Genomic DNA, 26,635 nt, shown 5'->3' on the forward strand with positions numbered 1-26,635 from the left:
GATTTAATCACTGTTGGGTTTTAAACTTTTTGCTTACCTTATCTGATCACATGGTAAGGGGCTGGGACTGGCCCCTTACTCCTATCTGTGATCAGCCGAGTCTCATAGACTTGGTGATCACAGGGTGTGCAGAAAGCTCATGCACAGGAGGCCCTAATATGATGGCCTTCCGGCAATTAAGGCCTGTGCTGTAGCCGCCATAGCGTGGGCGCAAGGTGGTTAATCATTCTGACTGAGTTAAATGCAGCTACCTTCATGTAATTGGACACTGAAGACCCCTGTGGGGTGGAGCCCATCCTGGAGGAGCCCTCACACTAATGCATGGGCATATACACTTCGCCAAATCTCCAGGGTGAATCTTCTCTCAATCCACATGTGCAGGATTCCTGGGACTTGAAGTATAAAAGGCAAATTTTTCTTTAGTTTTGGATAAAGTGGAGATGGATTAAAACCCCTGTCAGTTTTATTGCTGTCTGTACCCCCATTAGGGAGATTCCCACTCTGTTCTGTTTACTAAGTGAAAGTAAAGGAATATCTCTACTTTACTGGGTTGTCACAAGAGGGGAAATCTTCTAATGGAGACACTAGTTCTGGTGAAAGATTCCCTTAACTTGCAGGCATTTACACTCAATTCATTTATGGGACAGGAAGTGAAGGTAAATCTCCCCATTGGGACAAAGAGGGCAAAAATAAACATTATAAGGGTTATAATCCTCCCTTACGCTATGCAAAAAGGGGGTAAAAAATGTTCTATAGTTCTACTAGAAATGCTGTTCAGCTGAGACGCCATGTACGAAATACCTTGATCGGTTATCCTTTAAAGTGGAACTCCAAGCATTTCCTAAATATCTTTAAAATTGTTCCCACCTCCATTGTATCGCCATTTCTGTGAAAAGATGATGTGAATACTTGCTGATCTGAGGGTGCTCTGGTCCGATCACTTACGGCATCTGGGGAGAGGAGGGACAGCTGTCAATGTTGGCAAACCACAAAAATTGAGGTTGGCTGCAATTAGGAGGGCTTATATAGGGGTGAAAACTCACCTGAAGGTAGTTGCACAGAACCCAGTAGTAATGATTAAAGAGTCTGTGTCCTGTCCTGTACTCTATAAAATTGATTTCATCCAGAGGCATCTCCCACATCCTTGCTTCTAAAGGTGCAAATAGGGATTTCCAGCTTCACTGGCTGCATATTTGTTCTAGGTCAGTGACTCACTAAGGCTACTTTCACACTGAGGTGGTTTTCAGGTGCTTTAGCGCTAGAAATGGCCTCTGAAAAGCGCCTCCTATTAATTTCAGTGTCCACACCGAGACGGTGAGCTTGCGGGATGTTACGAAAAGTTTTGTAAGCAGCATCTTTGGGGCGGTTTGGGAGCGCTGTAAATGGCGCTCCCAAAACGCCCTGCCTGTTGCAATGAATAGGCAGCGCTTCCAAAACACCTGAAAAACTGTCCTTTTTTACTCTTTTTTACTTTTTTACTTATATATAAAAATTTGGAGGTGAAAAGCGGCGCTTTAGCGCTAATGGCCAGGAGCTTCAGTGTGAAAGGGGTCTAAGCAGTTAAGTGATATCTAAACCTAAGCACACAAATGTAATATAATGCAGCTTATCAGACCTTACATGTGGTGGCTTGAAAAAGGAAAAACGAATGAAGCCAAGTACATTTTTCTACAAATACAGAAAAATACCTGTTGATTCTACCAAAAAGTGTCCAATGGTATTAAAGCGGGAGTTCACCCAAAAATCAACTTTCTGCAGTTAGATGCAGCATACTGCTGACATCTGCAGTATGCTGGTCTTTTTTTTTTTTTTCTTTGGTACTTATCGTTATAGCAGTATCTCTTCTATGGCTCAGAGCGGGCAATCCTTCGGGGAATGGGCATTCCCGAAGGCAAGCAAGTTGATTGACGGCCTTCGATAGCGCGTCACGGCTTCCGAAAAAAGCCGAGGTGACACTTGGCTGTTTACGGCGCCTGCCGTGTAGAGCTGACTGCGCAGGCGCCGTAAATTGCCGAGCGTCACTCGTGTATCTTTGGAAGCCGTGACGCGCTATCGATGGCTGTCAATCAACTTGCTTGTCTTGAAGGGAACGCCTATACCAGGGAGTATTTCCCGCTCGGAGGCATAGAAGAATTACTGCTAAAACGATAAGTACCAAAAAAAAAAAAAAAAAGACCAGCATACTGCAGATGTCGGCAGTATGCTGGATCTAACTGCAGAAAGTTGATTTTTGGGTGAACTCCCGCTTTAACCTTCAAGCTATATTCTGTAAACTACAAAACCCTACCTCCCTATACCCTATGAAAGCAGCCCAAGGTGACAATGCTGCATGTTGTCAACCTAGGCAGAAGCTGTGCTACTGGCAAGATCACCATGTGGTAAAAAAAGGTAAACTAGGCAAAAAATGCAGTCACTGCAAATAAGGACTGGTAAGCTGCAAATATATACTGTATGTTTTTTTTTTATACCCTTTAAAGTAACTTTTAAATAGAGAAAATATATTCAAGGTGTTTATTGTGTCTGGGTCTCCACTGTCAAATGAGTGAGAAATTGAGAGGAATTGCAAAGTGTTACATTTGTCACAATAAGAGGAAGTGTGGTCATGCCTTCCAGTATGGGTATTTGTTTCTGTGGCAACTTAGAAGGGATTTCCTCTCACTTTCTGTTGAGTCTCAGGGACAAGAAATGCAGAGAAATCTGATGGGACAGACACTTTTTTATCTTGTTTGTGTTAATTTTGCAATTTACAATTCATTCACAATCCTAATCACCCGTCTTTTGGAGATCTTTATATTTTGTACATGTTTGTGTGTTTTTCATCTCTATTATACATTCTTCCATCACTAACCTGTCTAACTTTCTCTTTAATACTTCTCAGACTTGCATCTTCTTTTAATAAACTTGTGATTCTTTTGTACTCCCTCTGCAGGAGAATTTACAGCCTTCAAGTAACTGCACAGTCACCACAAGCACCTCTGTTACTACTTTAAGTCTCGTGTTCCTCTAGTTTCTTAGCACTGGGACTACATACAAAAAAGCAGATAAAACACCCATATTAAAAGGGAGCAGCATGAACCATCAATGAAACAAAAGGGGTATAGGGTTGGAGAGGGACCAGCAGAAACTTCTGTACACCCTTACCAGTGTACACACAGCAGAGGAGAGGCGTGGCCTTGGGAACGAGAAGGCGGATCTTCTTCACTGCAGAGACTGTGTTTTTCCGACTCTTAAGATACTAACACTGGGGCCTTCACAATCTCTCTGGATTCTGCTCCAATCATAACAGGACTGTCTGCTTAAATAATTTTACCCCCACCCTTCAGAACTTTGGAAAATAAAATGCTGGATCTCCTTAGCCCCCACCTTTACATCTTGCTATGTCCATTTCCTCCTATTTTAAGGAGTAAAGCAGCGCAAGGCGCAAACCTGGGAATTGTAGTGTAGTAACCCATAGCAACTGTATCTGTTTTCCATTGAACAGATCTCTAAAAGCCACACTGTGGTTTAAGCACTTTTCTTTTTATCTTATTGGACAGCAGTGCTGACCACTCGGGAATTACTTTGTCTATTGTCAGACAGTGTGCATCTGAAAATGTAATCGGTCTTAGGTAATTGGGTACATTAAAAAAAGAGTAAGTCCATCTAAAATCATTGACTTTAGTCCAATGTATTGAGAGTTATGGCTTCCAGGTTCCCTCTCCCTCCTCAACCAGAGCCCACCCCAAGAGTTATGGTTTTGTACCAACCCTGCTGGATTCTTCACAGGAATAGACAGTAATCTGGCTATTCTAACTATTGCATGACCATAAGGAATGAGGTGCGACAGACCATAGTTTGAGTACAGTCCAGATCTCTTGTGGAGAGGACATTCTAGTTTTCCAGTCACTAGACACTGTAAAGATGGTGGATTCACAGCCCAGATTCCTCTAAGCATACCCTTTAACAATTAACATTTAATTTATTAATATTAGTATCTGTATAAAGAGAATAATGGCATTTATAGAGACGAGATTAACTTTGCCTGAGTTGGTTGTGATTGCTCTGATCAAAGATCACTGTGGATGCGCCAACCTTGCTCAACCCATCTTAGTCAAGCACTGGCTTTGTTTTTGTCTAGTCTTAAACTGGGTACACACTATTTAAATTTCATATGGCTCTTGAGGTACCCAAATTCTCTACATGTGAGCTGCTTTTTGCCACCTCTAATGAGATGTGGCTGTCAAATTGCTATAGTCACAGTGGGAAATTCTTCCATCAGTGCTGTATAGTGTGGATGGGGGAAATTTGTTAGATTATTTTTTTCAGCCTGCGGGTTGTGTGTGTGTGTGTGTGTGTGTGTGTGTGTGTACCCATCTTAAAGTTTGTTTAATAATGCATCCTCTATAATTTAAGTTAATGTATCAAAAGCAGAGTTAGGTGAATTGTTTCATTTTACCAATGCAAAGAATGAGAGATTAAACTTGATTAGTTTCTGTATACAAGGATCATTTTTCCATTTCCTTGAGAATATCTTTGCAATAGATCAGCATGATCATTCACTTGGGACGTGGGTGACTTTTCTGTCGACCTTGTACAGAATTCCTCTGTATGCAGGCAGAAGCTGAAAGTTGTATTTCAGAGCAACCACAAATTAAACCTATCAATTGTATTTTATAAATGCATAATAAGGCAAAGGGAGAAATCGTTAGGGGGGGGGGGGGGGGAGCAGCAGGTTTTCGGTTATGCTGGTCATGGAATTGTGGTTGTGAATCGGAAGCAATTCAACTTGCTTATTTCAGTAGTAAATATGAGTCTTACCCATAGTCAACTGATTTTGTGTTTTTATTTAAAAAATAAAAATACAAGACTTTGTGAAAATTAGAGAAAATAAAAAAGAGGGGTTCTATCACAAACAAGCCCAACCCATCTTTAAGGGCCTTCTCCAAATTGTAATATTGAAAACAAGATGTGAAGTAGCACACAATTAAAACTTGAAGGCACCCAAAAATGTCTCGGTGAGCTGGTAAACTCCAGAGCATTCCAGAGCAAAATGTTTTTGCTCCCAATGGTGGATTATCTGTAATAGAAAATGATTTGATATCAAAAATTCAACATAGAATAGGTGACTCTTGTGATGGGCTCAATGGAGGGGGTAGAGTTGCGAATCAAGAAGGGAAGGTTATGGTCTGAGGGGGTTCCTAAGAATTTAGACATTTTAGAAAGTTGTATAACTTGTCCGTGTACATCCAGCACTGGAATTTTGAGTTTAGGGTAGACCTACGCTTAAATTAGTTATTTAAGACGACAAAATCTGAGCAAAGATATTAAGAATATACCTTCCATTTAAGTGAATTATGTGAATTTTTTTTGGAATGTGCCATGGAAGTCGAGGTATAATCCAAGTCAAGAGCAAAGACACTTCAATATTAAAAAAAAAAAATCACGTATGTGTATACATGCTTATACATTTTAATAGATATTTTTAAAGTTGCACAAAATGATCTTTTAAAATTGTGTTTCATGATCCCTCCGTCTGCTCCCTGTTTTAAGATGCAGCCTTGGAGGAGGTCATTCTGCAGAGGCTCAAGTTGGTATCATGTGAACTAGTTACATGACACTGGAAAATTTGACCTGCAAATTGGGCAGGGAGAAAGCGGGAGATGATGCGCAAGGGTTCCACCCAACCGTGATGACACCAAAAGTGTTTGAGTTTTTTTATAGCGGTACCACCGGTACAGCCTGTATAAATTGTTAGCCAGATCAGAACTAATATTTGGTGACCAGGTATCAAAAATGGTGACTATAATGCAATAATATAAAAAGTAAGGCACACTGTTTAGTAATTAGGGATTGCTACAGCTGAAAAAAAAATCCCCTGGCTTCCAATTAAATTTCTGCTAAGTTTTTTTCATAATTTTGCCCTTTGCCATTTGTTCCCTCTCCCTTTTGCTCGGGTGCACTTAATATTGAAATGCTTCCACAGGACTCCTTAATTTAAAAAGAAATCCATTTTTTTTTATCCAGCTATTTAACAAGAATTTTTTTTTTTTTAAGGGAGATTCTGCATTTTATTTCTTTCCAGCTCTGTTTAGCTAATTTGGACTGTCCACTTCTACCCTACATCTTGTCCCTTTTTCTTTTTAGCTCCTGTTTTTTTTTTTTTTTCTTCTAAAGGATACAGTTGTGGACCTTCTATCCCACAAATCTGCTCTAGCATTTAATTCCTTTTGGTGAGGCCTTGCATGGACTAAATTGGACTTATTGTGTTTTCAGATTCAGCTCTTTAAAAAAAACTCTTTACAGTGCATTTCCATATCGTACAGAACGGATGGCTGGTTGCCGGAAAGAAAAAAAAATGGTTTACATTCCATGCTAGATAGTCACATTCATTGCATTATTCTTTATTTTCGATTTGACTCCAAGACTTCTGCTTTGCGCCTACAGACTGATGGAAAGAATGGCGTTTTTTGTTATTGAATGCTCACAGCACTCGATGTGCAGGTACTACATTCGAGTTAAATGACGATGGCCCTGATAATGTAGAACTTTTTGTGGGTCTTTTGCTTGAAAGTGTCTGAAGGATCAAAAGGTTTTTGTGGGATTGTGTTAACAGGGCAAATGTGTGATCTGCCCTAGCAACAGACAGTTCTAGATCTTCCCTGTGTGTGTATCTACTATGAAATGGAAGCTTTTTACATCTGCCATGACATACATTGGAGTAAAAGAGGTAGGTGATTAACTTAAGCCCAGAGTTGATCGCATCACCCTTTTGCCATATTCAGACTTCAATGTGTTTTTTTTTTTATTTTTTTTTATTTGTATAGTGTGATCAATTTCACTATCCCACAAAGCAGAGGTTCATAAACATACCGCCAATAGATTGTCCAATATGATTCCATATTTCCTGCACCAGACTGTCAAAATCAGCAGCAGTCCTATTGGTACCAGTATGACTTCCAAAGATGTCCATGATTTGGTTTTACTTTACTATGAGCAGAACAGCGGAAAGATAATCGTAAGAATTTTATAAGCATGGCAAATCACAAATACAGTGTCTAGCTACAGCTAGTGAGTGTATTGCTGTTAATTTTGTGCAATCAAACGATAGAACGGAGGTCCAGTTACTTAAAATGTTGCCTGTCATTGACACGTCTCTGATTTTTCTACTTTCAGGTTCAGTAATGAAGATAATCCCTTTTCAGTTTCTTTGTTATTCAGTCCCATTTAAGAATCTCTATGATAAAAGATATAGATTATTTCTATCAGCCTCCATCTCAGAGTGGATAATAATTTTCCCTACCATGGCTTTTTGACTTATAAGGCCAACCAATATGGACATTCAAGGTTGTCTATAAAGAGACCCACAAACCCATCGAGAACTTGCAGCATCTCTGGTTGAAATTAAGTCCAAAACTCCAGCTTTTCAGGGTTGGGTACAAACCACCAAGAAGCCTCCCTTTGTTTCAAGCACAGTATTAGGCAATGCAAATGATCTTCTGATTGGTTACTATAGCAATAATAGATGGATGCCGTTTATTCCCAAATGTATATGTTGCATATAGCAACCAGAAGCTCCCAATCATGTTCTTGAACTGTGGCAAGGCAATGGAGGCCGAGGCCCACACAGCTCACATCAGTCTACTTGTGATTTATTTTATGTTTTTAAGCATTTCTTATAAAATGTTATCGCACATTAAGGGCAAAGTGACCCTCTTTCTAGTAACAATAATCTTTCCCCCTCTGATATTCATTTTTTTTTTTTTTTTCCCCATGCTGCCCTGTTGCTCCATTGGAGCTGGGAATCTAAAACTTATGTAAGCTCCATGTCGGATGATGTCAGAGCTCACACAAGGCCAACTTCTTTCTCCTCCTGGGTGGTGACAGTGTTCAGGTCTGGATACTGCATCCTGTGAGGAGGTCACATGATTCCTCCATATCAGAAATCACTAGGTTTTTAATGAGGGATCTGTATGGAACTAAACAACTTCCATGTGTGGTCTGAGGGACATTAAAAGTAAAATTTCTGGTAAACTTCGAGAGGATAAAAATAAAAGCAGTTGGTTGTTATGTGCAATAAGAGACCTTACTTATAAGGCCCTGCTTATGTTCCCCCTATTAAGACTCACAATGCATCCACCAGTGCTGGACATCCTGCCCCACCTGGCTCTTCAGACACTTTCACAAAAGGCCCAATATTCTTCCAGTGTGTTTTCTATTTTTTCACTTTTTACAGGAAAAAGTTCCCACACTGTAACAATGTGCAAATGCTGTCTGGATCAACACAATGATCACTGTCGCATCCCAGATTCTGTATGTGTGTGTGTGTGTGGTTTATATGTTTAGCTGCTGGTTCCACAAATAAGACTAAATATTTATGACTCCAAAGCCAGACCAGTAGCGCACAATGAGGTCATTTCCTTTTTTTGTACATTCAAAACTATTTCATGCTATTTATTTAATTTATTTTGCTGGAGAGCAAGCTTGGATGTGGAAAGCCGGAAGATACATTAAATGATACTTTCTTGTTCTTGTTTTGTTTTTTCACCTTTTTGTATATTTTATTGTGTGCCGTCTAATAGATGGACACCATACTGCAGTCATTCGGTAATCGTCTGGCAACTGCATAACCTATTTTTAGCAATTGTACATATCATTAGGCGTGTATATGTAGGATGGTCAGATATGCGTCGTTGTTTTTAAATCTTATTTAAAGATCACCTGTCATACGTGCACACTGAGGGGAAAGCCATTTTGTCCCATAGAAGGCAGCCTAGCAGTTTGTGAAAGTAGTTTCCAGTAAATAGAAAGATTGTTGCATGGACAAGATGGCTGCCAACACTGAGCATGTGTAACATGTACATTTTTAAAGGTTCTGTCTACCTGTAATGGTGGGTACCAGTAGACTGGGTCACCCTCTGTTTTTTTTTTTTTTATTATACCTTACAGTGATGCCAGTTCATGATCTGCCTGCCAGGCTTTACAGCTCTACCCACACATTGTGGAGTCTCAGCAGACAAGCTCCCTTGTTATATCCACAGCTTGTAGGTGGAGCTGAGAACCTGCAGAGATTGCACCGTCAGAATACCTGACAGATACAGAAAGTCAGAAGATGATTCAGATCACTGGACCCCAAGTGGACTGACCCTTAAAATAAATCCTAAAAGCTATGTATTTGCTTTCTGGTTAATGGGTCATTCTAAGGAGCCCTGATTTCTATTTCTATTGGTGTATTATTTGGTTTTAACTGTAAAATTTATCATTTGTATTTTCCTACTTTTAGGCATATGTAGAATTCTAAACTAAAGTAACAAATTTAGCAATGTAACATACAATGTAATTTAGTTTAATGCACTTCATTTCCCCATTTTGTCACAACGCATAATACACTAGTGTGAAGACTCTGGAAGATGGCATTCCCTAACTTTTTGGGCTGATTAGTTCGGGGCATCGTTCACAGATGACCAATGAAGTTGTTCAACCTAACTAATATGTAGCCAAGGAGTAAGAGTGGCAGCGTTTATGCTCCTCACTAAGGTAGTTTGACAGATTCCTTAATGTACAGAAGTCCCATAGAGCAGTAGAGGATGCACAGTATTGGATATCGGTGTAGCTGTAGTGTGGACTACCTGTCATGGGTACATTTTGTAAAGGTATTTTTTCCTTCATAAAACTCTGTTTCTTTTTCAGCCCAACTGACCTAAATCCAGGTCTTCTCTACAATACAGAGAATTTAGGGCCTGTTCCCATTGGCGATTCAAACAGACCCTTATAGGAGGTATTATATAATTGGCTGTCCTGTTTATTTTAGACCTGTAAGAAGGGACCCATGTTTTGAGAACTGGTAGGATTGTTGGGAGAGAATTCCAAAAGATAGTGAAAATTATAATCTCTCATCCACAAAGTGATTTTAACAATTACAATCTGTGGATAAACATTCTCAGGTCCAGTTCCCTGTGCTTAGAGATTCTTAATGTACACCCTACCTGTGAGGTAAGAGCACACACCTGCCTTTGACAGCTGCAAGTCCAACAGTTGATAACCAGTCGGCTTGGTTTCTGATCAGCATGCCAGCCAATCATGGTGACCACATGCAAGGAGGATTGTTTTGCAGAAAAACTTTGGCACCATGCCGCTGGCATGGTGCCTCTCTCCCTGTGCATTTTCTATGCACAGAGAAAGTATATAAGAAATCATGATTTTTAGTTAAAGATTGGCCTCAGCGGCTCCCTAGAATCACCATGACCATTTGTTTCAGGTTGTTGTTTCTGCCTGTGTTCGACAAGTCTCCGGCACCAAGTCTTTTATCCGAAGGTACATCCACACTTTGAGTAATGCTCACAGATTGCCCCATGATATGTTGCTGTACATACTTTCAAGTCACTGACTTACCAGTGATCATTCAGGTTGGAAATGTTTGGGGGTAATGTATAAAAGTGGTGTATAAATTATAATAAAGACCATATTTATAAATGTTTACATTGTGTCCATTAAAGTGGAGTTCCACCCATTTTTTTATGTTTGTCTGTGCTGCATGCTCTAATCTCAGTGTTCAGAATGGACAATTTTTATTTAACTTGTTGCTTGTAAATACCTTTATTTTGTAGTCCTTCATTACTTCCTCCTCCTTATTTGCCTAGGCTATTTGCAAGGGTTTCTGGGATAGGCATCATGTTTCCCAGCAGTCCTTGCAAACCTGACTGAAACCTATTACATTGCTTGTGCACTGAGCATGTGCGAGATATGCAAAGCTGAAATCCAGGAAGTCATACAGTCTGGCTTCATGATGCCCACGGTCTATTTCTAGATTATAAACTATTTAAATGCTGTAACAACCTAACAAAACGGACCTTAGTTTACAGACTAACTTTACTAGAATACATTAAGCTTGTGTATTACCGGGGTATTTATATTTAAAAAGTGAAATTGTGGGTGGAACTCCCCTTTAAACCACTTTTTAAAATGCAACTGTCAATTTTAAAATCTTTCTTAATATGGTGGTTCTAAAAATGTTTTCTTCCCATTAGCAAATTTTAGTTTTAGTTTTTTTGCTCTCCTTTTTAGTAACTTAAAATTAAAGTTTCTTACTGTACATACTGTTGCATGCCTTAAAAGAGAACCAGCCACAAGGCTTAGGCGGGTGTTTAACTGCTTGCCAACCAGCGCACGGCTATATACGTCGACAGCATGGTCACCGACAGGCAGAAGGACATGTATACAAGTCTCCTTTAAGAAGCCGGCATTGTGGGCGGGCGCCCGCCGGGAGCTCCGTGTCGCCGACTGCTGGCATACCTATGATCGTGTCACGGTGAGGAAGAGGGGGGGAAATGCTTATGTAAACAAGCATTTCCCCAGTCTTCCTAGTGACAGGACAGTGTACACAGCTTCCTGTAATCGGAAGCTGTGATAACTGTTGTCACACAGCCCATCCCCCTACAGTTATAACACATCCTTAGGCACACTTGACCCCCTTCAGCGCCACCTAGTGGTTAACCCTTCCACTGCCAGTGTCATTTTCTGATCGCTGTAAAAATGACCATGGTCCCAAAAATGTGTCAGAAGTGTCCAATTTATTATATTATTATAGCAAAAATTTAAGAATATTGCTTTTTTTTTTCAAAATTGTCACTATTTTTGTTTATAGCGCAAAAAATAAAAACCGCGGAGGTGATCAAATACCAGCAAAAGAAAGCTCTATTTGTGGGGGGGAAAAGGATGTCAATTTTGTTTGGGAGCCACTTCACACGACCGCGCGCTTGTCGGTTAAAGCGAAGCAGTGCCGAATTGCAAAAAGTGGCCCGGTCATTGACCAGCAAAATAGTCCGGGGCTTAAGTGGTTAAAGTGCAACTCCACTTTTGTTGACATTCCCGTCCATGTTGAAGGATTTTAACATAACTGTTGTAGAATCCTACCTTTTTCTGAAGAAATGGCTGTGTTTTCCACCATGTCCTTTGCAGACTGAATCTGAATGATGGGGTCTGGTGAGAAAAGCTGAAGGGTCTGCATCCCTTTAGGAGTATTTAACCCTTGTAGAGTATCTCACCAAAATAAGAATTTCCTATTTATAGGTGATGCCTAAAATCTGATTTGTATCTTCTGGGAAAATCATTGAGCCAATCGCACAAGCAGGAAATTAAATTTCTAGGGGTGTTCTGTAAACCAGTGGTGCTCAACCCGAGTCAATGGCTTGGTATTTTGGACAGCTATTTTATCTAAGAGAAATTCCTAAAACATGGCCTGTTGGGGGTACTTGAGGACAGGGTTGAGAACCACTGCTGTAAACCAACGGTGTACAGAACCTCTCCAAAATGCTATAGTGCTTTGCCAAAAATTACAGAAGATGTACAACAATAAGGTGAAATTCAATAACATTAAATTACAATATGGCTTGCGTAGCAATTGTATGTTAATTTTTTTATTTGCTAGATTTTTTGCAGAAGTAGAGTTATCCTTTAAAGTGAATATGAACCCATATTCCTCTGTAGCAGCCATCAATAAATGGCGGAACGTGGTCCGCAAATGGCGCAAGTGACACTCCTGTCCGGACTGCTCACCAGACTAAAGTGCCAGATCCCTGCTGCTCAAGCATTGCTTGTTGGGACCATGGACATCCCAGCAACCAATGATGTAAAGTGTGTGCCCCACCCTCCCTGATATCGCTCCTGGTTCTCACTCTCTGCCCGCCTGTAATGTCAGGTGTTCAGCCAGGTTCTCGGCGCAGCTCGCTACCTCTGCCGGCTCCTGCTTCCTGTCTGCCCTCAAGGTATGGTGTGTGGATATGTCACAGATTTACAGGGGCACTCTGATGGGCACATTTTATGTTGGGTGGCACTCTGATGAGGACACCCAATGTAAAGGAGCACTCTGATGGGCATGCCTGATGTGATAGGGTGTCACTACCAGATTGCCCCAATAAGGGAGTACTGTGATGAGGGAACCTTATATATTGGGGACAAATGATGATGTAAGGGGCACTGTAATGGGAGACCCCAAATGTAAGGATGCCTTTGGATGCTGAAATGTGATGCAAGGACACCTGATGGAGACACCTGATGTAATATTGCACTCTGATGGGAGCGCATTAATTAAGGGGGCACTCTGATGGTGACACCTGATATAAGGAGGTATTCTGACAGTGGTAACTGATTTATGGGGGTAGTCTTATAAGTGCACCCAATGTAATAAATTATGCAGGTAGGGGAACCTAAAGTAAGGGGGAACACCAAGGGGGACAGTTTTCTTTACGTGATAATACCAGTGTATATGAAGGAAACCGTAACAAAAGGGCCAGAAAGCATGGCTTGCGCCAAAAAAAAGGAAAGTACGGTATAATCTTTCTCATAGCACAGACTTGAGATTCCAACCTTGGCCAGAAGCAAATTTTAGTGGCCAGACGTTCTTGAATTTTAATTCAATACCCCTGCTGTATAGTTTGTGTCATTTCTGTTTGAGTCGCTTCGGATACGTTTTCCTGACACCAAGAAAATTAATTTGACTGGAGAGGATTTCCAGCACACAGCCTGAGCTCTGTTCTGTGTGCTCTGTGAAGGGAGGGTGGAGGGGTTGTCCCTCCCCTCCAATCAGCTCTCGGAGCTCTCCTCACTGAGCTCTGCAATGTGTAACTTCAGCTCCCCAACCACTTTAAATATTTGGTTTTAAATGGTTACACTTGTTCAGCTTAACTTTTGAAAATGTGGGGTTTGGCTTGTTTCCATGATCATCTACAAACCCTGGCAAAAAGTATGGAATCGCTCTTGCAAAATTTTCATTCATTTATTTGTGTAGAAAAAAAGCTATTTTCATTTAACATTCCAACATTCTGGAGAGGATTATAAAATGTCTTCAAAAAGGGAAATTATCAGGGAATGTTGCAAAAGATGTTGGTTGTTCCCAGTCAGCTGTGTCTAAAATCTGGACCAAGTAAAAATCAAATGGAAGGTTGTTAAAGGGAAGCGTACTGGTAGACCAAGGAAGACATCAAAGCGTCAAGATAGAAAACTTAACCAATTCAGCCTCAGAAGAATTGGCTGCTTAATGACTGGGCAATTTTTTTAACGATACAGCACTGCGTCGCTTTAACTGACAATTGTGCGGTCGTGCGATGTTGTACCCAAACAAAATCGATGTCCTTTTTTTTTTTTTTTTTTACACAAATAGAGATTTCTTTTGTTGGTATTTGATTATCTCTGCGGTTTTTATTTTTTGCGCTATAAACAAAAAAAGCGACAATTTAAAAAAAAAAAAAAACACTATGTTGTACTTTTTGTAAATTGATTGGTTTGTGCAAAAGTTATAGCGTCTACAAAACAGGGGATAGATTTATGGCTTTTTTTTGTTAAACTAGTAATAGCGGTGATCAGCTTTTTTATTTTATTTTTTTTTAATTACTGGGACTGCGACATAATGGCGGACGTATTGGACACGTTTGGGACCATACAGCGCTTGGTCCAATAAAAATGCACTGATTAATAATGTAAATGTCACTGGCAGGGAAGGAGTTAACTGTGTTATAAGAGTAAGTTGAAGCTGAATTGATGAATACCGTTTGTCGATTTAATTAAATCCATGCCTCAGAATTCAAGCTGTTATAAAAGCCAGAGATGGTGCAACAAAGAACTAGTGGAGTACTGTGTTTTTTTTTCCCTCATGATTCCATAATATTTTCATCAGAATTGAGCGATTTCCGATTTTTTTTTTTTTTTTTTTTTTTTTTTTTTTTTTTTTCCTCTCCTTGATTTTTCTACACAATTGAATGAACATTTTCCAAGAATGGTGATTCCATACTTTTGGCCAGGGGTTGTAAAAGTAAACAGCTGGGTGCGTGCTCTTATTCTGGGAGGATGTACCAGGGTGTGATCTGTGTCGGGTGGTCACAGCTGATCACAGTGCTCAATACAGGGCTGCTGTGATTGGCCTAGGTACCATGTAATTGCTGTGACTAATCACAGCGATCATATGTCCACTAGTATACAACTGTCATGACTGGCATCCGTTCTTCATAGCATTGTTTGCGATTGTGACCTACACAGCAGCCCTGTACCATTTGATAGCTGTTGCCAGTCATAAACCATCACAATAATAAACAATGAATTGTGAATAAAAGCTACTCATGACAATTAAAACGATTGTTTTTACAGTGATCATCCCTGTAATAAGCAAAGTATATAAAAAAAATATATATATTATTTTTTGCTTATCTGTATGTGGGCTGAACGGAAGCGAGCTGGAGAGTGCTTAAAGGGATCAAGGTGATGTCATCTTAAAGTGAGCCTTAGGACAAGAAAGCGGCCAAAAGAAAAGGATCATTCTCGAGTGTCACTAACAAGACATTTGAAGTCTTAAAGACAAAAGCTGTCATTGACCATACAATATTCGTAAAAGGTCAAGGAGTCCAGGTGAGGGCACACCCAAAATTAAAAATAGGAGAAGAGAAAATTGGCATATAGTGTTGGCGGGAGAAAAGTCACTCGGCACAACATGATTTTTGAGAGACGTTTATAAATTTTCTAAGTTGATTACTGAAAGACATTGTTATTGTTGAGCATTACAGCGTTTGTTATATTTTTATATATTCAAACATTCATTTCTTATGAACAAAATTATCTTGACCATTTGTGTGATTACATCCACCAAACTGTCTAATATCAATAAACAGATCCATCATGCTGGAAAATATGCAAATCTTACAGCACTCTGTGATGCACTTCACCGTTGCTCCACTCCAGGTTTACACTTAAAGGGGTTGTAAAGACAAAAATATTTTCCTCTTAAATTAAAGTCTGACAGAAGCTGATAAAGTAAAAAGTAATGTTTTGCATTATAACTAGTTTGATACCTGTTGAAATCGAGCTGTTTTATTCACCTCCATCACTCCCGAATCATTATTCTCACTGACTTCCTGGTTTGCGGTGCGCATTCATTCTTGCTACATCACGGCCTAATGGGAACTACAGTTCCCATCAGGCTTAGCCTCCATGCCTATGAGGGATAAGAGAGCATCTTCACGCAGGGCTTTAGTCATAGGGAGGGGGTGAGCACATTCTGCTTTCCACCATGCAAAACGGCTCAGATGCTGGTGGGAAGCAAGAAGAGGAGTGACAGGAAATGGCATTTTCACACCTGGATTACTGTATTTTGGAGGTCCAAAGGAAAAACGAGGTAAGTGATATTTAAATGCTCTAGCTTACAGCAATCAATGGATCTAATAAAAATTGAACCTTTAGTGTTCCTTAAACTTAAAGTGGTTGTAAACCCTCACATATACCCATTTAAGTGGCCTCAGGTGATACACAGAGATGAAATAAAACCTAGTTGTACCTGTTTATCTGCAGTCTTGTATTATTTACATGTGTTTAAAGTCCAGACTTGCTAAAGCTTGTCTGAGCATTCAATAAAATGGGGCAGAGAAGTTATATTCTGCAGAGCTCAATGAGGAGAGGTCTGAGAGCTGATTGGTAGAAAGGGACACATTGCTTCACACAGGAACAGAACTGAGGCTGTCAATCTGCTGGAGATCCCTCCCCTGCCACCTTTTTTCTCCTGGTGTCTGTAAAACTTGTGAGAAGTGATTAATGCTGATAGCGTTGGAACGAAGCATCAGACAGAAATTACACTTTTAGTGCTCCTAATTGAGACAAGTATTCACTATAGAAGTATATGCTTTGTTCATATTTTATGTCTGAGGTTTACAACCACTTTAAATGTATGACACTATTACACATTATAGAGGACATATACAACCTTCTTCCGCGGTCCAGGTATCTCACCCAATGTCCGCTTCCTCTTAGTTTCTCAAGGCACGCAAAAAATAAACTAGATAAAAAGATGACATTTATTAAAACCTTAATGGGGGGCGTGGCCAAGCCGGCAATGGAGATGGACGCCTAAGTGCAGCTCTCCGGCCACCTCAGAGAAGCACAGCGGATTAAACGGCATTTAATAGCCTCAACGGTTGCCCAAAACCACCTCACAGGCTCAGCACAACTAACCGCCATACACCCTGAGAAGCGCCAGACCGCAAACCGCCACCGCCCGAAACCGCCGGTAGACAGCGCTCCGGACCGGGGGAAGCGCCTCAGGAAACACCGCGGCTTGGGCCTAGTCGCGGAGCGGAGGACGGCGGCCATACTGTACCTTGAGTAAATAGCTCCGGACGGCCCCACAGACTCCCCATAGCTCTCCTACACCTCACCAACGCCGGGTACAGCAACAGAGGGACCCGAGGACGCCGCCACAGACCCTCTCTCCAGGTAACAGACACCTGAAGGGCCGCAAACCAGGCCAGCAGCTAGAGTCGGCAGCCATATTGGCTCTCTCAGGGGTGACTTCTCCCTCACATTACCTGTTCCTCCAGACTCCCCACCGTTCCCTCATACAGTAGTACGGACACCTGGCAAATAAGGGGCCCTAGTGACTCTATCAGCAATTGGAGCATATTGCAGACAGGGCTAAGGACTCCTATAAGCCCTCAGATCGGTGGCCATATTGATTCACCCTCAGAGAACCCAATATTCACCATACCGCCCCCCCTCCTTGCTAACACCTAACACTTTTGCAGTCCACTGTCAGGTTACCCACAATTGAATCATTCCTAATTGCCCTATGGGAAAGAACTGCCTGTCATTAAAAGTAAAACTGCCTGACAGACTGGATAACATGGGGACCGCCTCCCGTAGTTCCTCAGGTTCCCGGTCCCGCTCCCCACGAGGTCACACCGGGCCACAAAACCAAAATACTCCAGAAGTTTTCCGCACGCCCCGAGGAAACTTGGCGCAGACACGCCGGGGCGCCCCTCAAGACCTAATACAAAACACCGCACAGGACCAAGCGGACATAGTGCTTAGTGCATCAGATGCAGTGCCTCCATCGCCACCGGATAGAGGCCAGGGTGATTTGCAGCCCACTACAGGTTCACACCTCAGTATTACAGATCTGAAAGCGGTGGCAACAGATATTAAAGACACCCTATCGGCGGCCATTGCTGAGCTCCGCATTGACCTGCGCTCACTCTCTGATAGGGTCACTCGCACCGAACAGACACTGGATGAACATGATACGGTTCTCCAGAAATCAACAAGAAAAATCGACGACCACACCCTCCAGCTAAGGGAAGTGAACCGTCAACTGGAAGATCTAGACAATAGGGGCCGCCGCCGAAATTTGCGTGTGAGAGGGCTACCCGAATCAGTCGAAGGAGAACAAATCCAAAATGAAATTACGGCCCTGTTTAACTCCATACTAGAGAAACCCAGACAGACAGCCATTAATTTCGAACGGATCCACCGCGCTCTTCGTCCCCGGGGAAAAGACACGGATCCCCCTAGAGATATAATCTGTTGCCTAATTGACTTTAAGCTAAAAGATGAAATACTGCGCCGAGCAAGGGGTCAAAGGCTCTATTGCGGAGAGACCACAGTCCAATTGTATCAAGACCTCTCAGGAATAACTCTTCAACACAGACGTGACCTCAAGCCACTCCTGGAAGCCTTAATATCGAGAGGAATTAGATATAAGTGGAAATTCCCTTTCTGCCTAGCTGCATCTCACCAAGGCCGCAACGCCGCTTTAAGAGTACCGGAAGACCTGCCTAAATTTTGTGAAACGCTCGGCCTACCACCAATTTCTGTACCAGATTGGTATGCACCATACCGCCGCTCGGTAGGCAGATGGGGCAAACCGCCTGAAACACCTATGGAGACCCAAACGACAAATTTTCGAAGGAGAAGATCCCCGTCCACCCCAAGACATCCCCAAGGCTCACGTGGTGCAAGAAGGGACCAAGATCAGGCGACCCCCCCGGATGCCCGTAGGGCCAGGATCGACAACTGAGAATAAGTGAAGTAACATTTCTCTCTAATACTTTCTGAGGCCAGAACACCCAACTTTTAGACCTTCGTCAATGGAAGAGACTAGTCAAGAAAGATCTACGCGATACTCTTCAGAATGACACCCCAATCGAAGACACAAGCTTTCGATGGGAGTAAAACAGTCCTCTACCGGAATGGCTGTGCCACAAAGACTGCCTTAAAGAATGGACGTTCCACACAGATAAGTTTTTAATAAGGTTACACATGGTTCATAGTATAGACAAAGGGTATGAGAAGATGTATTTGACATTATACAGGGCAATCGTCCTCCCTTATGGGGGAAGAAGGGTACCCCGAGTTGTTAACTTAGGAGGGAGAAGGAGGGTCTGTCAGTCCTATAAAGTTATAAAAGTGGCTGGATATACATACTCAATTAGATGTTAAGTAAGGTTACACATTATTCATGCCCCTCGAAAAAATGGACTCATTCTGAGAGACCCCTCAAACCAACATACCGAATCCCGGCTTGTTGGTAATGTATTACTCAATTTTGTTGCACACAGTGCTATTCGAATTTATGCTCGTAATATCTGCCTTCTCTCAGCATGACTCTATTCTGGGGTGGCACGGACATGTTTGAATTTTTGTTATCTCTAATCGTAGATCAGTTCTCGAAACCATATTTAAGTATTTTAGTATTTCAGTATTGTTTCATTCCATTGTCTTGGTATTGGTCAACCCCACAACGGTGGTGCACCTGTCCTTCTAGGCTCCCTTGGGAGGGTGGGAGCGAGGTGCTCACCGTACTAATCCGATTAATTTGTATATATAGGAAGTGGGTGAAGTACATTTCACCACTTAATCGGTTACTGTAAATATAAGGGGTTGGAGACCCCCCATCAGACCTCTGCGTAACACTACAGTTCCCTCTGAGGCCTCTTGGGTCCCCCCCATCCTGCCCAGATCCTTCCCAGTGTTTTACCCCCCCCCCCCCCATCGGGGATCCTCTATAATACAAAATGATCTCAACCTTGAACCCTCCATCCACAGATAGGACGGGAGGACCCTTAGAGCGGATCAAATTATACTCACTAAACTCCCGCGGCCTGAATACCCCTGAAAAGCGATCACGCCTATTGTATACATTATGGAAGGAAAAAATTCACATTGCACTTCTACAAGAAACGCACTTCTGATCTGACGGAATTCCAAAACTTACCGATAAAAATTTCCCCTTGGTATACCACGCCCCTAACAATACAGCGAAATCCAAGGGAGTGTCGATCCTGATCTCACGGCGTTGTCCCTTTCAGGTCGAAGAAACTCTAAGGCCGGGTACTCACGACCAAACATGTATGGTGAAAGCGGTCCGTCGGACCGTTTCCACCATACATGTCTGCCAGAGGGCTTCTGTACGATGGTTGTACACACCATCGTACAGAAGTCCGCGCGTAAACAATACGCGGGGCGTGTCCGCGGTGTCGCCGCGTCGATGACGCGGTGTCGCCGCGACAATGACGCGGCGACGTGGGCGGCCCGCCTTTAAAATGCTTCCACGCATGCGTCGAAGTCATTCGACGCATGCGAGGGACGGCGGGCGCCTGGACATGTACGGTAGGTCTGTACTGACGACCGTACATGTCCGAGCGGGCAGAATTCCAGCGGACTGTTTTAAAACAAGTCCAGGAATATTTGTCTGCTGGGAAAAGGCCCGGCGGGCAAATGTTTGCTGGAATTCGGCCCGCTCGCGCCCACACACGACCAAACATGTCTGCTGAAACTGGCCTGCGGGCCAGTTTCAGCAGACATGTTTGCTCGTGAGTATGGGGCCTTAGAGACCCAAATGGCAGATTCATTTTTATCCGCGGATCTCTACACAACTTAACATACACAATCGCTAACATATATGCGCCAAACACGAAACAAGTAGCCTTTTTTCGTTCCGTAACATATCAATTAACGGCCTTTCAAAGAGGTACACTTATCGTAGGCGGAGACTTTAATGTCCCATTGCAGCCATTTCTAGACACGTCCAATGGATCCTCATGCATTAAATTTAATGCCCTAAGGACAATCAAATCTTGCCTAACCACATTGTCCCTCCACGACGCTTGGCGTACCCTATACCCCAATGTAAAAGACTTCACATATTACTCCCCCTTACACAAGAAGTACTCAAGGATTGACCATTTCTTTATATCACAGGCCGACCTTACAGCTCTGGTGGATGCAACCATAGACCCCATGCTGTTATCCGACCACCACCCAATATCCATCACACTTTCAATCCCCTCCCACCGGGCTAGATCACCCATCTGGAGACTGGATGATTCCATCCTGTTAGACAAGCCCAACATTACGAGCATCTCGAAGGTCTTAACTGACTACTTCCGAGAAAACACAATAGAAGACTCCCCCTCTCCACTGGTGTGGGCTGCACACAAATGTGTGGTTCGAGGATCGTTTATCTCCATAATGGCTAAAAGGGCTAGAGCACGCAAAGCACGGATTGTTGAGTTGTCTGACAGGATCAAAGCCTTGGAACTTACACACAAACGCACGTTAGCATCCCAGGTACAGGAGGATTTAGTGAACGCAAGAGAGGAACTTCTGGGGGAGATTGGAAAAAAGCTTATACGTAAATATACCCTAACTAACAAACTGTTCTACGAACACGGTAACAAGTCGGGCAAACTTTTGGTCGCCGCCCTACAAAAGAAAAAAGCCTCTTATACCATTAATAATATCACAACAGCGACCGGAGAGTCCATTGTAACCAATAATGAAATTGCTGAACAGTTCGTAAAATATCTATCTAACCTATACAATCTACATCCTCCAACACCATCACTCACAACGCCAAATAGAAAAACCTTGATTGAGGATTTTCTAGCTGTGCATTGTCCATCCCTCTCCACACCCGAAGATATTGAGGACCTTGGCTCCCCAATCACCATGGAAGAAGCCACCCAAGCATTAAAACAACTTAAACCTGGGAAAAGCCCGGGCCCGGATGGCTTACCAGTCAGCTACTACAAAGCTTTTACCGACCTACTACTACCAAACTTTTTAACAACTTTTAACGACGTCATTGACTCCCCATCCTACAATAAAGACCTCCTGGAGGCACATATTTCTCTAATCCCCAAGCCAGGTAAAGATACTACCCTCGTTCCCAACTACCGCCCAATCTCACTACTAAATGTGGACATTAAACTATACGCCAAAATAATTGCCAACCGTCTTACTCCACTGATCCCCAATCTAATCTCAACAGAGCAGGTTGGATTTGTCCCGGGTAGAGAAGCCAGGGACAACACCACCAAAGTTCTCAATATACACCATTGGCTAACAACCTCTAATAAAGCTGGATTCTTTTTGTCCCTGGACGCTGAGAAGGCATTCGATAGAGTGGCCTGGGATTACATGACAGCGGTGCTGTATAGAATTGGTTTTCCGGTCCATCTTGTCCAAATGATCCTCATGCTATACTCTGCTCCTTCGGCGCGGATTAGGGTTAACGGCCACCTATCGGATGCCTTCTCCATCGCCGATGGAACTCGTCAGGGTTGCCCTCTTTCCCCCCTCATTTTCATCCTTTTAATGGAACCCCTCCTCAGAAGATTGCAGGCCAACGCCGCTATTAGGGGGATTGAGATCCGGGGGAAACAGTATAAGATTGCCGCGTATGCGGATGATGTCCTGATGTTCCTCTCTGACCCAATCACCTCGATTCCTTACCTCCTTTCGGATTTCAAACTTTTCAACTCATTATCTAATCTCCAAATAAATTTTGATAAATCAACAGCGCTAAACGTCACCCTGCCGACCACAACAACAGACTTATGTAAAAAGAATTTCCCCTTCAAATGGGAAACAGAACATATCACATACTTAGGTATCAAAGTCCCGAAAAACTTAAATAAACTGTTCGAACTCAACTTTCTGCCCGCTTTGATGTCTATTAAGACAGACATGTCGGACTGGAATAAGGGTAAGATTTCGTGGTTTGGCAGGGCATCAGTACTTAAAATGAATGTCCTCCCACGGATTTTGTACCTTCTTCAAGCAATCCCAATTAAGCTCCCACAGACCTTCTTCAACACATTCAAGAGGCATTGCAGAAACTTTCTTTGGGCAGGTAAAGCTCCGAGACTAAGCTGGGCCAAATTGATCCAACCAAAGTGCAGCGGCGGCCTAGGCGTTCCTGACATATCCACTTACCACAAAGCCTGCCTTCTTACGAGACTTGTTGACTGGCACCTCCATGGGGCTAACAAAGAGTGGGTCGAATTGGAAAATGCATATCTTAAATTTCCCATCTCCCATTTACCCTGGATAAAACCTGGTTCAATTCCTAAAAACTGCATAGAACATCCATTAATCGGGCCCACGATACTAAACTTTAAAGCAGCTTGTAAAACCCTTAAAATAAATCCCTCTCCTGGTCCATTGACGCCTCTATCACTTAGCCCAGACTTTCCTCCCAATGTAACCTTTACTCACCCAGTTTCGGACCCGACTCTTCAGACACTCCGAGCACACCATTTTTACCAAAGTGGCAAGTTGTTAGCATACCCGGACCTGGTCACCAAGCTTCCACACATCTCTATTTCTGTTTTTAAATACCTCCAATTTAAACACTTCCTTAGCTCTACCCGGTCAAAATCGTCGTGGTGTAGAGATCTATCACCCCTAGAGCAGATATGTACTTCGAAGGTACCCATGCGCCACCTAATCTCGATTTTATACTCCCTGCTCTCCCAGGACAAAATTCTTATCACTAACACCCGAACTGCCTGGGACACCGACCTTACCTTACGCTTATCTGACGAGGACTGGAAACTTACCTGGGAATACACACATAAAGGCTCTATTAGTGTAACAGCACAAGAAAATAGATACAAAATATGCACTAGATGGTATCGGACACCTGACAAGCTTCATAAAATTTTCCCGACTGTGTCCTCAAATTGCTGGAGATGTGAGGGAGCAGAGGGCTCATTTCTACATATTTGGTGGGAATGCCCCTCATTGACACAATTCTGGAAAACGGTACACGAACGCATAGTCCAGGTCACCACTCTGCCAATAGCGTGCTCTCCGGAACAATTCTTACTACATCATTCTCCCATAACAAAATCGAAATATCAACATTCTCTGGCGCTCCACCTAATAAATGCGGCCACACAGTGCATCCCTCTGTACTGGAGATCCAAAACCCCCCCGACAATTGATGACTGGCTGAAAAGGGTAAATAAAACAGAAGAAATGGAAAGATTAATACATCAAGCTAAAGATTCACATGGAAAATACAGACACATATGGGCAAACTGGTTGCACTACATAGATTCCCTTACACAACTAGCGGTCCCCAGTCCTACAGATCCTTTATCGACAACGGGAAGGGGTGACGTTGGTTGACCGGTATTCTCACCTCCCTCTTAGCCATTATTCCCCCTTACCACTTCCCTATACTGTCCTCCTAAGAGTAGAAAGAAACCAGTAAGTTGGGTACAAAGTAGCATTAGGCAAAGGTCTGCTGTTGGTTCGGAGAAAGAAACCCTCTTACTGAAGGGTGTGTTCCCCTACATGTCACCCACAGATTGTTCCCTTTGGGGGGTGGGTGGGTTGGGGGGACTCGCTTCTCACTTTCAGAAATATTGGTTGATTAAGGATGTTTGGTTTTATTTTCACGGTTCTTTCATATGGTTCATAGGTCAGTCACCTTAATTCCTATATCTTATTTTTTCTAACAAATCTATCAATGCTTCTGAGGGGGTTATATTTTGTTGTCCCTAAATTGAATCCCAAAGAGCAGAAAGGAACCATTGAGTATGGATACAAAGTAACATTAGGCAAACGTGTACTGATATTTTTGAGAAAAAACCTTCTCACTAAGAGATACATTCCCCTACTCGTCACCCACAGATTGTCCCCTTTACGGGGTGGGTGGGATGGGGGGAGTCACTTCTCACTTCTCACTCTCTGAAGTATTATCTGATTGAGGATGTTTTGTCTTATTTTTATTGTTCTATTATAAGCTTGTTGATGATAAATTACATAATCACTATTTTATGTACTGTTTCAATATGAACAATTCTGTATTGCATAAATACTCAATAAAAATTTTCTTGAAAAAAAATAAAAATAAAACCTTAATGACACTCGGTCATCATTCCTCTAGTGCACATAGGTAAAGCACATCAATAAAAGCACTTCTGCTCAATGTACAGCATGTAGTGGTACATATACTTTCACTTCCAATTACTTCTACATCTAAGATGACTTCACCCAGCTCCGCCCAATGCATTTGGTCACATGACTTCTTCAGGACATCTGGATTGGGTAACGGCATCCATCTTTCAGAACCCTCAGATTACCAGAGTTACTCTGATGCCATTTTATTGACGATTTCACCAATTTCTTGCACACTTATTATGTATGCTAATCGACCATTTAATAATTGGCATCCAATTTTTTTTTTATTAGCCCTTTGGTAATTAGTTACCCTGATGCCATTTTATTGAAGGTTACACTAATTTCATGAACACTATTCCAACCATTTCATATGGGGAAAATGCTGCATGCTCGATTTGAAGTGTATCAGGGTGCCCTTTCAAATTAAAGAGCTTCCGTAATGCAATGGGCATTAGTGTGCAACAATGAATTACCACACCACAGCAGACCAAGCTGGTACAAATGGGCCTTCAAAGTTTATGACCTGAAATCCAATTCGGCAATCTTCATTGCGGCTCGGTTTAAAGTCACATTCTTTAGCCCTGGTTCACATTGATGCGCTTTGACATGTTCAGTTGCGTGCCAAATCAGCGGCAATGGCAGCGCCCGAATTGGTGCGACGCACTGATTCGCAAAAGTAGTTCCTGTACTACGTTTTTGCAATTTCGGGGTGCGATTTACCATTGACATCTGTACAGAAATCGCCCCCTAAGTCTGGACTGACATGCAGAAATGAAATAGTGCGAGTTCAGCTGAACTGGCACGATTTCATTCCCACAGTCCGTGTGAACCTGGGCTTAATGTGTAAATAGATGGCTGTATTATTAATCATGTAATTTGTGACCTATACCCCTGGCACAATCCTGTCATTGGCAGCAATATCTGAAAAACAGGTGGTTAATGTGTAAGAAAACTTCTCGGCAATGCTTATAAACAAGCCAAACTTGAAAATATCCAGTACTCCAAATTCCAGCAACTCTCTATCAAGACATCTCCAGAAGTAAAGTCATGATGGTGGTCTTGGCCCTGCTGCTGAGTATCACTGTGGCAATGGCTGCACCTCAAGGTAACTTTAAAGAGACCGTATAATTTTTTTCAGCCAGTTCGTATTTCAGTTATTATTGCAGTATTTTCCTTAAAGCGTATCTAAACCCAAAAACAGAAATGTAGTATAATGCAACTTGCTGGTCCTTAGATGTGGCTGCATTTGTTATTTTATTTTTTGGTATTATTCCTTTTATATTCACCAGTTAATCCTGCAAATAACAAAACGAATGCTGCTACCACATCTAAGGCTCAGTAGGTTGTAATATATTATGTTTTACTTCTTGGATCTAGTTCAACTTTAAAGTAGATTTTGATTACCTACAATCTTTTACATGCTTGCTTTTCCATATATTAATTATATTGGTATAAATAAAAAAAATTGTAGATGAGCTATTACTGGAAGAGTAGCTGCACTGCTCTAATGGTTCTGCCTGACTGCTTAACAGCTGCTGAGGTAAGATAACGATCACATGGAGTGTAAACAAATTTTCAGTGACTTCCATTGTGGGAAGGAACAGTAAAGCACAACCATTCTGTAGCACTGCAGAGCAGGAAGCAGCGCCTG

The 26,635-nt window shown here is 42.2% G+C and overlaps 1 protein-coding gene across 3 annotated transcripts in view; it reads left to right on the plus strand.

The window, feature by feature from the left end:
• BRAF (B-Raf proto-oncogene, serine/threonine kinase) overlaps positions 1 to 26,635 on the plus strand; it is a 178,710-nt gene that overhangs the window by 111,933 nt on the left and 40,142 nt on the right. For 2 of the 3 annotated variants that reach the window (XM_040345717.1, XM_040345719.1), the window contains one exon: positions 2,930 to 10,455. In XM_040345717.1, coding sequence (XP_040201651.1) covers positions 2,930 to 2,952 — 23 coding nt within the window. In that variant the 3' untranslated portion in view covers positions 2,953 to 10,455. Of the gene's footprint in view, positions 1 to 2,929; positions 10,456 to 14,134; positions 14,146 to 26,635 lie in introns of those variants that run through there. The other variant, XM_040345720.1, reaches the window with a different exon arrangement.

Source organism: Rana temporaria, chromosome 3 (assembly GCF_905171775.1).
Source record: "Rana temporaria chromosome 3, aRanTem1.1, whole genome shotgun sequence".
NCBI lineage: Eukaryota > Metazoa > Chordata > Amphibia > Anura > Ranidae > Rana > Rana temporaria.